The sequence below is a fragment of the Atta cephalotes genome (assembly GCF_000143395.1).
Source record: "Atta cephalotes unplaced genomic scaffold scaffold00008, whole genome shotgun sequence".
In the NCBI taxonomy this organism is placed as follows: Eukaryota; Metazoa; Arthropoda; class Insecta; order Hymenoptera; family Formicidae; genus Atta; species Atta cephalotes.
Genome location: NW_012130072.1, coordinates 4,454,001 through 4,465,791, shown reverse-complemented (window position 1 = coordinate 4,465,791; position 11,791 = coordinate 4,454,001). Strand labels below are relative to the sequence as shown.

General features: G+C 30.7%; 3 protein-coding genes across 3 annotated transcripts; 2 read left to right on the top strand and 1 right to left on the bottom strand.

The window, feature by feature from the left end:
* The first annotated feature begins 727 nt into the window (after nt 1-727).
* Nucleotides 728-1,876, top strand: LOC105627371 (proteasome maturation protein). Its single transcript, XM_012208654.1, has 5 exons — nt 728-775; nt 966-1,066; nt 1,326-1,386; nt 1,502-1,677; nt 1,761-1,876. The coding sequence occupies exons 1-5, from the start codon at nt 728-730 to the stop codon at nt 1,846-1,848; spliced, it is 474 nt and encodes a 157-aa protein (XP_012064044.1). The 3' UTR covers nt 1,849-1,876.
* A 1,000-nt stretch (nt 1,877-2,876) lies between these two features.
* On the top strand, nt 2,877-4,252 carry LOC105627258 (homocysteine S-methyltransferase 1-like). The gene has a single exon (XM_012208545.1). It carries the CDS (start codon nt 2,877-2,879, stop codon nt 3,843-3,845), a length of 969 nt encoding a protein of 322 aa, XP_012063935.1. The 3' UTR covers nt 3,846-4,252.
* Nucleotides 4,253-5,288: 1,036 nt separating this feature from the next.
* On the bottom strand, nt 5,289-9,993 carry LOC105627256 (solute carrier family 22 member 4-like). The gene is made up of 10 exons (XM_012208543.1): nt 9,933-9,993; nt 9,666-9,813; nt 8,779-8,998; nt 8,583-8,689; nt 8,194-8,348; nt 7,851-8,040; nt 7,614-7,740; nt 7,055-7,364; nt 6,515-6,699; nt 5,289-5,489 (listed from the first exon to the last, which is right to left on the bottom strand). The coding sequence occupies exons 1-10, from the start codon at nt 9,991-9,993 to the stop codon at nt 5,289-5,291; spliced, it is 1,704 nt and encodes a 567-aa protein (XP_012063933.1).
* Nucleotides 9,994-11,791: the final 1,798 nt, after the last annotated feature.

Genomic DNA, 11,791 nt, shown 5'->3' with positions numbered 1-11,791 from the left:
CGTAAAAAACGGTAAAGGTAAAACGAAACGTAAGAACGAAGTAATAACGTATACTAGTACTAGTACTATATATATATACGTATATACGTAGTAGTTGTAGTAGGTTGAAATTCTTATTCTCTGTTCTCTGTTCTTTTTATTGTGCGGAACCCCAGGAGAATACTCGACTGTGGTTGGTTGATTCTTTCTGATCTGAATTAAACTCTCGGTAGAAACTAGGCTTCAAAGCATTAATCAAAGCATTAATCAATCAGAAGAAAGAAAATCGATATCAGATTTAGTAAACTTTGTTTTGATTGATTAAATTCAATCTCAATATCACAGTCTCTAGTCTAATATAGGTTTTAAACAAATTGAAAACTAGCATTACTTGGGGCTGTGTTCTCCGAAATTCACTGCAAGTGTTGAAAATATACATGTAACGTAAACTGTAGATTTTCAGCATTGACAGTGAATTTTGGAACACAGCCTGGTTCACAATCGATACGAGTTTCACCGAAATTTTGTGAGTTTACGAACGCTGTGACATTACAAGATTCTTGCTTCTTGGAGTGGATTATTAATGCTTTTTTAAATCGTTTATTTTCTTGGTGTGATTTCTGTCGTAATAGCAAGGCAGAAAAATGGTAATCGACATATTTTTTTCAAACAGTATATTGCGTATTATTTATGTATCAATTTTAAGACAATACTATACAATATTATATATGAACAGGTTATGTTAACAATGACAGTCGATTTTACTGACTGTTTATTCTATAGATTTCCTTGTGTCGTAGATTGAATATCAATTAATAATTATACAAACTTGAAAAAAAATAAATCGTGCTTGTGCTTTATTTTGTAAAAATAGTTAAATTGTGTATAGTTTTCAAACTATTTATATTTATTGTTTTATGTAAAGTAGAGAAAATTGGACTTCAACACACAAAGTTTTATCTCTATTATAATTGTTATAATTTCAGAGCTTTGGTTTGCCATCAATCATACCCAAGCCTGTTGTACCTGAACAATTCGATGTTAAAAGTGGAACTAACTATGACTTACCCAATCCTATGGTATCAGGGTATGACAATTTAAAAAACTAAGTTACAAGAATTAATTAATATAATTCATTTCATTTGAAAGAATTTGCTTTCACTATTCAATACAGACTATATTATTTACTGCAAATACTAAAAATCTATAGTTCATGTTACTTATATTATAGATTTTCAGTACTTGTAATGAATAATAGAATGTATTATAAAATCTTTGTATTTTACGAATTTTTAAAAATAGTTTCTTTTAAGAGATAGTTTTTAACATTACTCTTGTCTATTTAGTCTGTCATCAATCCGACAGAGTGTTGGTTACACACATCCCTTGGAAGCATCAGAACGAAATGTAAGATTTATTGTATATTTTCTCTCTCTTCTCTCTCTCTCTCTCTCTCTCTCTCTCTCTCTCTCTCTCAACACATAGACAATAAAACAGTAAATTGTGACTGTATTTGTTTCAGTATCAAAAAAATCAAGATCGCATGAATATGATATTGCTTAGAAATACGCAAGGATTGCATGCTCCACTGCGCATAGCGATGGAATTGAAAGCCACTGAGAACATCGGAAGACTTCCATTTTTATCGTCGTCTAATGTGATGCGAGATGTTTTACTTGGAAAAGATCAGAATATAGGGTATTTATAACAAATATATTACTGCACTGACAAATCAATTTGTATTCAATAATTTTTATTCATTTATATATTATTATTTATAGATTTGAAGATGTCTTCAATACATCTGAATTCAGAGAACAAATGGGACAGCCACATGCCGTCGTAGAAAATCATCTTGGAATATTGTAATATTCATCTTGAGATTGAAAAGATTTTGTCTTAATAAAAAATAAAAATTTATATAATTAATAACTATTAATAAATTAATTCTATATAATTTTTGTAAGTTAAATATATTAGGTTTTTTTTTGGTGATATTTTAATAAAATTGCCAAATCTTAATATCTATAAATTCAATAAATGTGAAAAAAATTTGCATTCAATATTGTATACTCGATAAAGAAAATATCGGTACATTTAGTGAAAAAAATTAATTTCGTAAGTATAAAATAATAGGAGAGTATATTTTTTACAAATATATTTTATTCCTGGCTATTGTCAATCTTCGATTAATAAAATAAAATATGTGTACCGATAATTATACATATAAACATAATTTAATATATGTCAACTTTTGCTGTATAAGTTTTTTATTAAACAAACTTGATTTATAGAGTATACTATCATTATGGAAGTTTCCTGCCTGCTGTTGTAAAATATGCAATTAATTTATCAGTAATTTATAACACTCATAAGATATATTTTCCAGTCACTTGGACCTTCACGCGAAAATCAAAGATGACAGTACTCGTATAGGTTATATTATTACTATAGTCAGATCTCTCCTTACCGCTCAGTCTCCTTTCTCGTGGAAGTCATGGAAATATTTTGTTCCGAGATCCGAGAGTCATGATAATAAACACGTGTTGTTTTCCATGTTGTATCTTAAGTTGGCTGCAAGCCAAGATTTGAAATAATCCTAATATACTTTCGCATCAGGTAAAAGATCTTTTTTAATAATTTACTATTCTTTATGTATAAGTAATACTCTATGATAAGGTAATAAAAACAATTCGCTCTAACCAAGATTACTAAGAAATACCAGTGTATTTGATAATGAGCTATGCTTTGATCGGTTGAAATTAATAGGAGAGAATTTCAAAACGTCCTCCACAGAAGTGGGAGAATTCTCTTTTTAAAATCGTGCAAATCCAAGTGATTTTGATACGTAATATTAAAACAGGTTGATATACTTGAATCTGCAACCATCCATATCAATGATGGAACACTATCAAAATGCTCCTAAAATCCTGGACGGTGGTTTTTCCGGGCAATTGTCACGGCATGTGAATGCAAAAATCGACGGTGATCCGCTGTGGACAGCGCGGTTTCTTAAAACCAATGTCGATGCCATATATGCCACACACTTGGATTTTCTGCGCGCTGGTGCCGACATTATTGAGACTAATACCTATCAAGCGTCCGTATCTGGCATGATGAAGTATCTGAATATAAGTGAACATGAAAGTTTGAACTTGTTCAACACATCTGTAAACTTAGCTAGGAAAGCTATAGATGATTACATTCGAGAAGAGAGCATTCCCTTTGAGTCGAGACCTATGGTCGCTGGATCGTGCGGTCCTTATGGCGCTTACCTACACAATGGATCTGAATATACCGGTTCCTACGGAAAGAATATATCCCGACAAGAATTAATTGATTGGCACAGGCCGCGCGTTAAGGCGCTATTAAATGCTGGTACTGATCTTTTAGCTTTCGAAACTATACCCTGCGTCGAAGAAGCGGAAGCCATTCTAGAATTGCTGAAGGAGTACCCACATGCCCGTGCCTGGCTCTCATTTTCATGTCGAGATGGTCAATTCATGTCGGACGGCAGCGTATTCCAAAATACAGCTGTGCGTTGTTACCGCACTTTGCCATTGCAGATCATCGCAGTTGGCGTAAATTGCATTGATCCAAAATACGTAACTCCCTTACTGAAAGGTATCAATGAAAGTGCTTCATCGGAACAGAATTTCATTCCCCTGATAGTGTATCCCAATAGAGGTGGCAGCTATTCTACAAGCGGTGAATGGATTGCGGTCCAAGACGATCATTCTCTGAATCTGCCCATATCAGAATGGTTGGACCTAGGAATTCGTTATATCGGCGGTTGCTGTAAAATCTTCGCAGAGGACATTAAGCTAATTCGATCGGAAGTGAATCGATATAGCAAGAAATTCTAAAAAAGTGATGCCAGCGACTTCCAAATATATTTTTTACAGATGTTGATATATACACTAATTAAAACCAGAAGTATGCGTCGTCCATTTTATCGAATGTAATAATTTTTATATTAATTTTTCGTATATGTTATCAGTACACAATTCAAGTCCGGATAATTTTATATCGAGATTTTATAATAAGAAAAAATTGGAAAATTATAATTTTGACTATTTACGTAATAATAATAATTTATATAGCTTTATGTCATTTGCGACGCTCAGATATGTCGTAAATGTATATGCTTTACCGAGCTTCTCATTTTGTTACACAAAAAAGGTATTATGTAATTCGTGGTGATCTTTTTCCACCGTGATATAATCAATTTTAAACAAAATGAAATTGCTACATATAAAGAATAATTTATATATTTGCATCTTTGATATTTATGCGCAAATTATTTAAATAATTCATTTAAGTAATTTATTCAATATCATTTAAGAATTTTATTCAATGAAGTATTTATTTTTTTCTGTTAATGTTTTACATAAGTTCTTTACAACGAGATACATTATTTAACGAGATACAATACATTATTTTTCACGCTAAACATCATGCGTTATACGCAACTACGTTTTTTAAAAATCTGTAAAATTTTTATTGATATTTAATACTTCGATACAATGATATATTTAATGTCTCGAAAATAAATAATGTGTACTCTCGTTTTGTTAGTACAAAAAGATACAAAAGAAACAAAAATTTTATACGTAAAGGAATTTTTTGCTTTGAATTGTAATACTTTATTGGTTATCAGGTACGCTATTGTTTCCGCGTGTATAATACATGCGTATAAAAAGAGTACAGCTAAAAGAGTAAAGCTAAAAACGACTAAAATATACATTTCGTCAAAATGATTTACAATAATTATCACAATAAATCAACGACTGATATGATTTACATCATACAATTGAACTATGCAGGGTGAGAGAGGGAGCGAGGGAGAGAGAGACAAAGAAAGGAGAGAGAAAGAGAAACCTAACGTATCGTAACCTGGCATTTTGTCATTTATCTCATATATTAAAACAATTTAAATAAATGTAAGCTATTGCTTATTTGCGAAATACATAAAAAATGGTAAAGAGCATTTTGATTTCTACACTATCTATAATTAAATTTATAAATGTTATTACTTTGAGATTTCTTTTTTTAGATAGCCATAATTTTAAAGATATTAGTTTCTTAATCACTATGAATCTAATGAGTAGTAATGAGTACATTGTAAAAGGAGTTAATATTTATAATAATAATATTATTAAACATTTCTATCACGCGAGTCTCAAAGTCTAAAATTAATTTATTCGCATGCTAGCATCTTGTGGAGAGGTAACTAGCATCTCTATAAAATCCAGAAGGACAGATGCTGAAAAAATACACAAGGGATGCTAGACATAAATTAAAAATTCTTAGCGTTCTATGCTGCTCTTCTGACGCAGCGACATATTAAAATTCGAAATTTTGCGAGTTTCTTTGCCGATTTTTTCTGCTTCCCATACGGTGTCCGGAAGTTTCGTTCCTAAAGTTTCCGGGAAAATCAAAGACAAGACGCCTGCGATCATACCCATAGTCCCAAATAGAATAAATGGCAACGAAGGCATTATTTGCGTCTGAATGTAAATAAGAAAACGTCATTAATGAAGTGTTTCAGACAATATAGTGTGTTTGTACGATGAATTTCTCAACGGTGATTAAGAAGTTCATGTAAAAAAGATTGCAAACATGCTATTTCAAATATTCTTCGCATGCTCGAAAAAAATATTATAAAATATCACTAATGTCATTTATCATTAGTGGTAAAAAATAAAATTATATTGTTCCCTTATTTAAAAAATGACAACTCAAAAAATTAAACTTTCTAGAAATTATTTTTTAATAAGAAAATTATTGACTGCTCTAATCGGTAATAGCAGCAAGAAGAATGTACTCTTAAAAATATGATCAAATATTATTTTTGTTTCACAATTCTTAAAAAAATTATTATTTTGAGTTGTTACAATTTTGATATCCTATACAATTATAACAAATCAGGAATAATTCATCAAAAGTAACATAACTTGAAATATCAATATCAACCAACAATTTGTATTTATTTTGAGCTGAAATAATTAAATTTAAAATAAAATGATTTCTTTTTTAAATTTTTATTGTTAAAACTGTCTTAACTCTAAATGTACTCTCTAGAAGACTTTCCTTTTTATTTACAAAAATGACAACTCAAAATACTCTTGTAAAAGTTATGATCTCTTTGAAAATTGTGAGAGTCGATATAAGTCCTATTTAGCGAAGTGATTCATGTGATAATAACTCGAAACCACATTTTTTTTGTTACTTTTAAAGCAAGGGACTGATATGCACATTTATTAGGTTTAGAGAGAATATAAACACAAGAATGTATCAATGATATTTTTGAATATATAATATTATTTATAAGAATAAAAGTTTCTTAAAAATCCTATTAGAAATATATAGAATATTAGAAATATATAGAATATTATAGAAGAATAGATCCACAAATCTGAAAGATATTCGTGACGGCCGGCACAACGTTATCAACATTATCAACGTTAGCAAATTCGAGAAGCACATTTTAAGAAAATCTATGTTTATTGCAACATTGTTTATATTGACTCACCAAAAGAGGCGTCTGCGGCGCTAACATTGATCCAATGCGACCGATCATGCTACAAAATCCGAGCAGGGAATTTCTGAGCGTTGTCGGAAAAAGCTCTGCCGTGAAGATGTAGGTAGTAGAGAACGCCATGGCGATACACAACTTCCCGGCCATGTATAAAAATAAAGGTCCATGATTCCAGGTTTCTGAAACAGAGCATCAATAAATCATCAGAATCGCGCGCCGTGGCAACCCATTATAAACTAATATAATTACACGAACAACACGATTGTGACTAATTGTAAACCGATCCATTTCTCCTTTTGCATATGAACCAAATCGATTTTGAAAAATATTTTAAGCGACGGAAGGATAGTTTTTCAAACAAAAGGATGTCGACGCATATTCGATCAGGATATTTTTTATTCATTGACTTGCATTTTATAGAAATAACTCTGTGCGAAAAGAGAAATGGGCTAAATCATTCTGAAAAGTCACTCCAGGAACGTACCAAACTTTAACCAGCTCTGTCTGAGAAACCTCTTTTCTTTATCTCTTTACCTGCCGGTACGAATTGACTTGCGAGACAGAATAGCCCGCTCAGCATGAATGCACCAGAAAGCGTTGATTTACGGCCAATGTGATTGTTCAGCACGCAGCCGATGCAAAATGCTGGTATCTCGACTATAGCAACGAGTATGAAATTGAGGTACTTATAGCCGCCGAACGCCACTGAATTTAACGACAGTCCGTAATAAACAAACGTATTTGTAATCCAACAGAACGAGCAGACCAGCAGTCGAATAAGTATCACTGAGCTATGTAGAACTTGCACGATCGGTTTTCTCTCGTCCAATACCAACTCGCTTTTCTGAAATTCGCGTACTAATGTCATAATTATAAAGATCATGTGCAACTTACTACTTTATACTAACATAATATTTATAGAATAATACAAAAGTTGCTGTACTGAAAGTTTGAACTATAGTTTGAACTATAGAAAGCATTTGAACTATAGTTGTATCTTAGATAATAGGTAAATTTGCAAATAAGGCATTTTTATATAATTATATTCAGATATATGTTTGCGAAAGAAAAGAAAAAGATAGATGAAACGTACCGTTTCAGCTACATTTTGTTCTCTGAACATATTGATGGCCTCATCCGTTACTTGCAGACCGTTCATTCGGGCCATTTTATAGTATATTTTATCCACTTGTTCATGTTTTTTCTTTGACATTAACCATCTTGAAAACGATATTATATATCGTATATATATATATATATTTTGCAGATAAGAGAATGAAAATAATATTTCATCGATATACATATGTTCATTAAAATTATACAAGATTACCTAACTGATTCTGGAATGACTAAAGGTAGGAAAATAGCTAACAGTGCCGGTCCGTATACTATCCTAAGAAGCATTCGCCAAGATTTTAACAAACTTGCGATCAATCCCAGTAAAACCTCACCCACAGCGAATGTGCTGGATATTATAACGCTTCCAAAGACTCTATTTTTCACTCCCATGGTCTCCATCCCTAAAACGAGCAAATGCATGGCACAAATTAGTATCGAATATAATCACGCATAAGGTATATTGAAAAGAAATTGGAATTAATATATATATATATACTAGTATATTTTTTATTTTTCTCTTTCCAAACATATTTATTGTTTTATTATTAACGTACCTAAAATAAATCCCGCGCTGTAAATTCCAGCCACTATAGTGGCATTGACGAATTCAAATGTAAGAAACATCCAATAATTCATGGAGAAAGATTGTATCAAGCCACTGACTCCAGATAGAGACGTCGCCATCGTTAAAACTGTTCGCCTCCCATACCTGAAAATGAAAGAATAAACATGATTGTGCACTTCTCGTTGTACCGGCAAAGCATATTTCTTTCGATGCGAAATTCCTCGTGTCATACGCTACACTTTCTTTTTCATTAAGAATTCATGAAATTGATTATTTGTAGGAACATCTGATACTATTCTGCATTATGCAAAATTAAACGTATTCTTATACAAAATTAATTAATTAGAGTTTCAAAGATATTATGTTGTGGTCTTTCACCTGTCAGATATGTATCCAGCGAACATCAAGCCGACAAATTGACCGGTATGTTGTATCGTGCCCACCAACGTGAGTTTCCATCGATTAGTATCGCAGGTAAAATTCCACTACGTCGAAATAAACAAAGGAAAATAAAATTAATCTGTTGCTAAATCTTGACAGATGCAAAATACTGCTGATTAGTGAGTCACATTACTTCGTTAAGTATCGTATATTCATCCGAACCGTAAATCCAAGAATCACAGTCGCGAGTGACATTGGTGAACGATACTTCCGTACATGTGTCCGAGTAATCGTTTTGTACCACATAACGAGTGCAACGGGAAATGACTCCGTCGATTATCGGCGCAGAAGAATTCAGCCATGATGGTTCGAATGTCGTTTTCTCTGAATGCTCGCATTCCGGCACAAAACATCTTTAAACAATAAATAATTTCTTTCTTTTTTAATTTTCAGTAAGTTCGACATCGAGGAGTTTTAAATTATACATTTAAAGTATCAAAACGAGGAAACTGTTATTATACCAAAAAAGAAAACTCTTTATAAAGTAGAACTAATATGGCCAGCTTAGATATACCTTAGATACGTTTAGATATACATTGATTGCAAAGTTTTTTTTTGTTATGTTTGTTATTCTAGATTATGACTTTTAATTCACCTACTAAATATCGTGGAAAAAAGTAAATAAATAAGTTAATTATTTTAAAAATCTTTGTATATTCTTATATAAATATATCGATGTGTTAATACACTTATAATCTTAATAAAAGTTTATATTGGATTTCTTTATTTTCGATTTCTTTACAAAACATTTTACAAAAAAAAAAGAAAAACATTTAATACTAACGTACCTAATATGTACCTAATGTACCTAAATGCTACACTATTTTTTTAAATCTTCATTACATACACAAATGTAAATATGTATTTGAAAATATCTTATATTTTTTAGTATTCAGAAATATTTTCTCTTTTGAATCTAGCCATCAGATTTTCAATTTTGAATTCAGTAAAAAATTAGAAATAATCGTAAAGCTTAGATAAGTCATAAGGGTCCGATTGCTTTAGCAAAGATATTTATACCTGTATTTAACCTCGCCTGCAGTAAATACGTAAGAAAATGCGAATCCTGCCGTTAGCATCAATGTTATACTAATAAATGTGAATACCATGATCTGATAAAATCCAAATTTTTCTGTAGCATTTTCCGATGATGGGTCGTTCGTAACTCCTATAAAAAAAAAGGCTCGGTTATATGATCCGTTTTTCTCGATTAAGAAATCATAACAAGAAAAATTATTTTTCTGAGCAATTTTATGATTACGTTAATGTGAGTATAATCATTCATACCATTTTCTAGTCCTGACCGTAGCGGGTCAACCTTGTCCTTTCTTGAGCAGCACAGCCACATGCTGTCGTGTACCGTACGCTATAATCATATTTGAACTATATTACTTTTATTTCTATATTACTATCGGAAATCGTCACCAATCGAATGTTCAATCTGTTGTATTATATTTCAAGTTTTCTGAGAACATCGCGTAATAAACAATGATGACGATAAACAAAAAATTCTAATAATTTAGAGAGCTACTGAGCTACATTTTACAAAGATACTATTTTTGAAAATGATAAGTACATGTTGTAATCATTTATTTACACGTACGCAAAATAACTTTACATTGTAATCGAAAAGCCGAGAACAAGACTTTGTGCAAAGCAATTGTCTGATCCGTATTTTATCATTCCTTTTATCATTCATTGTCGTATTGCTGAGCGCGATGGAACGCATTTTTGATTTTTGAATAATTATTATTTATTTCTAATGTATGAATATTTTTTTTATGTCATTAGGCAATAGAATCTCTAAAGAATGAGATCTTACTCTTTAAAGATTCTACTTTAAAGAACTTATTATAGAAAGTTTTACAAAGATTTCTGTTGTTAAATAATTTAAGCGTACGTGGTTTAATGTGGAAATTTGCAGAGGAGCAGCTATATATGCAAGTCTCGTATTTCTAATTCTATTTTCGCAAAAATATACAAAATATACTTAATAAATAAATAATTGTGAAATGTTTGAAAAATGCCAAGAGAAATTTTAGTACTTTTCCTCCTGTTGAAGGCTGCTTGTTGACCATTAACTTCTATATGTGACACATCGATATTGATTTTTAACGATATTGGAAAAATCGTCACACTCGAAAGAAAGAGATCGAAAAAAGTTGAAACGCCAAATAAGATAAAGTAATTTTTCAATTGTGCCAGATTGCTGCCCCAATTGTGTAGTTATCCTATTAATTGCGTAATGTCACCATGCGAGTGGTGAAATTGCGTAAAGGAAGTAACTATCAGCGCATATATTCGGTTTTACGATATTTATTATACATACTAATGTTGCGTATATTATATATACTAATGTCTATTTTGCGAAAGTTTCAGTAAAGTTTAGCTATTTTCGCGATTTATGCGTGATAGGCATTATTTTTGCGAAAACGGTTTATGAGAAACTATAAGAAAATGTTAATAAATTAATAGAACGCCTTGCTATTCCAATCATTATTCGCGTGACTCGAGAAAGTTTCTATGTACAAATATTAGGAATCGATACAGCGTCGATATTTTAAATATAGACATTTTATTTATTCTATTTTTCCGATATTTTGTACCGATATTTTGTCTTTCGATATTTGAACAAGAATATCGAATTTTCGATATGATTACGTTCCATTATGCTTACAGCACTTGTCATCATTTATCTTCATTTAATATTTGATAAACAATAAGGATGAATTTATGCTTATAGCTTGTGAGCGTGAAGATGAAATGTGCCACGGTTTGTTATAAATTATGTATAACCGCATGTTAGTTTAGTACGGATTAAGATTGGATTAAAACTTTCATTATTAATAGGTACTTATTGTTGTAAGAATGTGAATGAATAAGATTAGAATCATGTAAGTAAATAAAAATAAAATAAATAAAATAAAATGTGTAAATGTATACGTATAAAATATAAAAGTATATTCTATATATACGTTATATAAAAGAAAAAGTAAAATGTATATGCAAATATATATATATATATATATATATATATATATGTATATATATTCTACTATAGTATATACATAACTATAATTAATATATATATATATCTATATATATATAGTACTAGTACTAATAAAATTAAATTTTTTTTAATTTTT